Below are 5,537 nucleotides of genomic sequence, written 5' to 3'. Positions count from 1 at the left end.
AAAAATAACCACAGGAGTGACTTCATCCACTTGAGGACCAGCCTCAAAGTCAGAAAGAGAACCAAAGAACAATAGGAAGGAGGCTCCTGTGCTTTTAGTTTCCAAGGATGAATGGAGATTGGCCAGAGGCCCTTGTGACCTACCATGCTCTGCATCCTGAGACAGCAAGTGTGAAGGGCCGACCCAGAAATCTATAGCAATGGTGGTGGAAGCCACCAGAGCAGGGCCTGGCAGTGCTCAGGCTGGGACACCCCAGAGCTCTCCACTCCTCAAAGGGCCATGAGAATCTAAGCCCAAGGCTCAGGCAAGACCTCTGGTGCCCCTGGGTCTCGATCTCAGGAGATGCTGAGGATTCTTTCACTGGGGCTCTCTCCTTTCTGCCCCCCCTTGCTTTATAGCTATTTGAAATACTCTTTACCTTAAACAATGGCTTAGGCATATATGCCAAGAAAGCAGTGGGACCATGCAGATCATTAAGAATGGAGATTGGAGCTAATGCAAAATTTATCTTGATCCTTTTAGATACTCTGGGGTTGGTTGACATTGCTGCAAACCCTAAAAGAGAAAAGACAATTAAATGCCATCTCTTCCTCCTCATCCTACTGCCACCAGCGCAAGCCTTGTCATCTCCTGCCTGGATTACGCCAGCTGTCTCCTAGCCTGTCTCCCCATCTCTGCTCTCTCCTCCTATTTGTTGAGAATCAAGCCAAGGTCACTCCATAGGAATCTCCTCCAAATCTAAGCCACGTCTAATGTCCACTCAAGCTGGTCTGATTTGCAGGGGATGGAAATGAGGGAGACGAATGACAATTAAAGGGCTGCAGTGGGAAGTCTGGTACATTTAGGCATCAGTTAGAAAACAACATAAATGAGAACTCTCCGAGAAGTTCTCACGGTCAGTTTTCAGGGCACGGCTTTGGAATTGGCTCTGAAAGGCCCAGCTCCTAGTTAAATTCTCTCACCAGGCATTGGCCACTGGTGGGCAGCCACCGGCTACCCCATGTTTGGTCAGAAGGCCTTTGTAAGCTCTCTATCTCTGCCTGAATAAGTCGTAAGGATTCCTTCTCAGGTCAATTGTCTATCAGGCCACACCTTTAAGATACTCTATAACATTATTGAGTATAACCAGAAACCCTCTGGGAAGAATCCTCACCATTATAAAGCACTTCTTGTACAACACCCAGGAGGACTGGAATGAAAAATCCTTTCTGTGTTATGGATAGGGGAGAGAGAGAGGATTCTGAAAGGTGAGGGCGTGCAGGGGGTTACTCAGCCACTGTAGCTAGCATCTCAGGTAGGATGTGAGCCAGGGCCCAGCTCTTCCCCCACTACGTTAGGCTGCTTTGGCCCCAGGAAGGACACCAGGAGCAGCTTAAACCACCCCTCTGCTTCCTAGAGGGCAGCTGAGTTCCATAGAGTATAATGGATAGAGTACCAGGCTTCTTCCCGAGTTCAAATCTGGCCTCAGACACTTACTAGCGCATCTATAAAATAAGCTGGAGAAGAAAATGGCAAACCCTATAATCTCTCTGCCAGAGAAACCCCAAATGAGGCCATGGAGATTTGGACATGATTAAAAACAAGTGAACAACAACATGGTCCCACAGCCCCTCATAAGAACTCTCCCCTGATCAGCTATGCTCCTCCAAAAGGGTCCAGTTCTACCGGTACCCGAAGGCAGTCTTAGCATACCAATGGTGGTGCCTTGAGAGTGTCCCACATAATGCACTTTGTTCTGCCGAGTTTTTTTCTTGATCAGGTCAAGAACGGCTGGAAGATCATATTTGGCCATTTCATCATAACTACAGGAACAAAAGGCAAAAGAAACTAAATGAAAGCGATCAAAGATGAATCCCCACATTTAGACCCACCTCACCAGGGGTGATGTATGCACAAGTGACAAGAAAGAGCTCCCCTCCCTCCAGTCTCAAAGGATGTTCGTGGTTGGCCAAGGAGGTGATTCCATCATGGAGCAAGATGGATAAAGCACAAACCTGTGTCTCTCTGGGGCCTACAAAATATTCAAGGAACCATAGGAACACTTCCAACACGCAGAAAATGGCATCTGACCACAGCTTCTTCCTCTCTAAAGCACTCTGCATTCAGTTTATCTGGATTCTGGATATACTTAGATAGATATAGATATATTGTCTGCCTTAGCAGAACATAAGCTCCCTGAGTTCAGGGGCTACTTTATTGTTTACTATTGTATCTCTTGCATTTAACCCAACATCTGGACCACTCATTTATTGATGGAATGATAAGGATAACAAGGCCATGGGATGAAAAACCTGAATGTCTTGAGCACCATATCAGAAGAATGCCCATATAATTGAGATCATGGTTCCATTGAAACATTGATTACATAAAGAACTTCTGCAGCTAGCATTAACAACAGGAAAAAAAAAAACAGGCTTCCAAACCAAACTTGGAGTGTTTTTTTGTTGTTGTTACTAATAAAAATATAAACATTATATAGAGTTATAAGCGCTTTGCAATATAACATGATGGCTGAAAGATTCTCATTAATGGAGTCTGATCACTCATATATTATCTTTTTTAAAAAGATATTATTATTATAGCTTTTTATTTACAAAACATATTCATGGGTAATTTTTCAACATTTCCCCTTTCAAAACCTTCTGTCCAACTTTTCCCCTTTTCCTCCCCACCTCCTCCCCCAGAGGACAGGTGGTCCAATACATGTTAAACATGTTAAAGTATATCTCTCATATATTATCAAGGCAGATAGGTAGGACAGTAGACGGAGAGCTGGGCCTAGAGTCAGGCCATCCAGAGTTCAAACCTAGATTCTGACACTTGTTAGCCATGTGACTCTGGGCAAGTTTACCTCAGTTTCTTCAACTGTAAAATGTGGGTAATAATAGCATCTACCTGTGCATCAAATGAGATAGTATTTGTTAAGCCCTTAGCTCAATGCCTGGCACTTGGTAAGCACTTAATTAATTTTTGATTCCTTCCTTCATTTTATTTTCATAACAATCCTGATAAGGGAGGCACTATTACTCCTACTTTCCAGATGAAAAACAAACATTTGATGTACCCAAGGGTCACATGGTTAGTAATTATTTGAATTAGTATTCAAGTCTTCATGCTTTCAAGTAATTTCTAGACTCTCTTCCTTCTACTGCCTCTTTTTAACTTTAGTCAAAAGAGAAACACATGGTTTTGAATAAAATGGGACCCTGGGACAAACAGTATTTCAGAAAAGGAGGGCGAGAGGAAGGCGGTTCTTCTGATCTGTTCCTTGGCTCCCGTGTAGACACGTGTAAACACAGACCTCCCATCCCATGCTTATACATTCTCCTTCTTCTTCTTCCCTCCTCTCATTGTCCTTTGGTTTGGACAACAGTGAAGCAGATTTGGGGAGTGGGAAGGAGAGGAGTATGGAAAAACCAATCTAGCTCCTTTTCATCCCTCCCACATCTCTCAGCACCAAGCTCTGCTCATAGAAAGCCATTTTTCTCAGTCAACACTTCTGAACCTTTATTTCTTGTTTTACTTAAGATTCCTGCCACTCCTATCTTATTCATTTTCTTACAATCTGTTTATTTGTTTTTTAAAGACTGACAGGACATTGAATTTGTAAGATAAAAGTGAAATACTATTTGTTTCCCTACCTGAAAGACCAGAATTCTTTGGAGTCTGGAGATAAACGCAGGTGTTTCCTGGACCAAACATTCCCTCGGCTGTTCCCTAGCCATACATCATAACCAGCGTCCGCCAGTAGGAAACCCAGACTGTTGTTTGGCAGGTTGGAAATCCAGCAGCTGGCAGTCATAAGGAAGCCATGCTGGAGATACACAACAGGCCTCTGGACTGAGAAAGAAATATGGAGAACGTTTGGTGACAGAATTTCCAGCAAAATGTAAAATATCTCAAAAGACGCCTCTAGTCATACCCACCAATTTTTTTCTAATTTCCCCAAAGCTTTTAAAGTTTTCTTTGGCTACTTCTGTGTCCACATTTCATGGATTATCTGTACAACAAGAATGATACCTGTCCTTTCTACTCCTTTGACCAGTAGTGAGAATATTCAGCAATAAAAAGACAATACAATGAAAAGGTTCACCCAGTGATGGCCTGTGACATAAGCCCAATATCACAAGATCTGTTGTAGCCAGAGCTCTGAATTTGGAATGATAGACCTTCAAAGTTAGGAAGACCCTTAGACATCACTGAGCTCAAGCCATATTCCACAAAAGACTGATCTACAGCAGAGCAGACAAGGGACAATCTCTGCCCCAGTGAGAAGGAACTCATGACCTCTTAAGGCAGATCATTTCACTTCTGAATAGCTCCAAATGTTAGGGAGGTTTTCTTTGCATCTGACTCTGGATAACATCTATCAATTGCAACAAAATCCGACCTCTAATACCAAGAATGACCAATTGAATCCCCTTTCCTATAAGCCATTTTATTTTAATATTACAAGCCAAGTACCATATTTCCTCCATGGAATAACTCTAAAATCAATAATTGTATCACCTGAAATTTACACATCAAGGTCTTTGATCCAATCCAACCTTCCTTTATTTAAATTCATTAATTAGTTTTATAATATTTTAATTTCCATTTTTCTTCCTTCTGTTCACCCTAGAACATCAATAAATCTTAATACACTACCTTCCTGTCCAGGCTGCAGTCCTGATTCTACTTCCCTGCTTTCTCTAGCATACTCCACAAATCTCTTCACACTGGAACTCCCCATCCTCCTGGATGTTACACACTTTCTAAGAACCTTTCTTCCTGAAATGTGGCATCCAGAATGGGTCCTTTCCTCCCTTGACCATTGAAGAGAGCAATCTCTTCTTTCACTAGTCAATAGAGAATCAAATGTTCCTCTCATTTCCTTCAACACACAGAAAGAGCTTTTGACTCATAATAATCATTTCAAAATTATTTCCCTGGCTCAAGTTTCTCCATGTGAAGGCAAGAGTTCCCAGGCCCAGGAATGATTTAGATTAGAGAATTCAGCCCAATACATATTGTACCTGAATGAGAGCCATTTGTTTTTCCATGTGGAATTCTGTTAATGGAAAGTATATAACCATCTTGAGTTATAGCTTCATATTCTTCACTGGGATAGCCCCAGTGTAAAATCATTTGGCTCTATAGGAAGAAAAAGCAAATCTTTTGTTATCACTACAAAACTTTTGGCAAAGCATGGAATATAAACAGCAATTACACAATTTCATTTTGCTTCCAAAGATTGGAGAGCATCAATAGGCCCCTGGTCAATCTAGAAATATTTTTGCTAATACTGAAAACAACTCACCACATTCATTCGTGCTTCTGGGTTCTCAGGATGGACTTCTGTGAACCTGCAATGGGCATTTCCAGAGAGATGAAGGAAACATGCTGTAGCTAAGAGCCACCACATTTTGTACCTATAGGAAATAGAGACATCATGAGCGTGGCTTTTACAGAGCAAGTTTTATCCAGTTGGTTTCACAAGTTAATGTGAAGGCACTTTCTGCCTCTCGCTTTGGGAATAATAATAATTTAATTGACAT

The 5,537-nt window shown here is 41.9% G+C and overlaps 1 protein-coding gene across 1 annotated transcript; it reads right to left on the bottom strand.

Moving 5' to 3' along the window:
- Positions 1-269: 269 nt before the first annotated feature.
- On the bottom strand, positions 270-5,332 carry LOC127547009 (gastric triacylglycerol lipase-like). The gene is made up of 6 exons (XM_051973867.1): positions 5,300-5,332; positions 5,016-5,133; positions 3,642-3,840; positions 1,693-1,802; positions 419-555; positions 270-287 (listed from the first exon to the last, which is right to left on the bottom strand). Exons 1-6 carry the CDS (start codon positions 5,306-5,308, stop codon positions 270-272), a joined length of 591 nt encoding a protein of 196 aa, XP_051829827.1. The 5' UTR covers positions 5,309-5,332.
- Between the last annotated feature and the right edge of the window lie 205 nt (positions 5,333-5,537).

Source organism: Antechinus flavipes, chromosome 2 (assembly GCF_016432865.1).
Source record: "Antechinus flavipes isolate AdamAnt ecotype Samford, QLD, Australia chromosome 2, AdamAnt_v2, whole genome shotgun sequence".
In the NCBI taxonomy this organism is placed as follows: domain Eukaryota; kingdom Metazoa; phylum Chordata; class Mammalia; order Dasyuromorphia; family Dasyuridae; genus Antechinus; species Antechinus flavipes.
This window is presented reverse-complemented; position numbering and strand designations above follow the sequence as displayed.

What these genes read in the sequence shown, in the direction of transcription:
- LOC127547009 (XM_051973867.1), bottom strand. An exon ending in AAAGAATTCTGGTCTTTCAG is followed by an intron (nt 1,803 to 3,641) that starts GTAGGGAAACAA and finishes TTGTTCCTGTAG; the next exon opens with TTATGATGAAATGGCCAAAT. An exon ending in CTCTCAAGGCACCACCATTG is followed by an intron (nt 556 to 1,692) that starts GTATGCTAAGAC and finishes TTTCTCTTTTAG; the next exon opens with GGTTTGCAGCAATGTCAACC.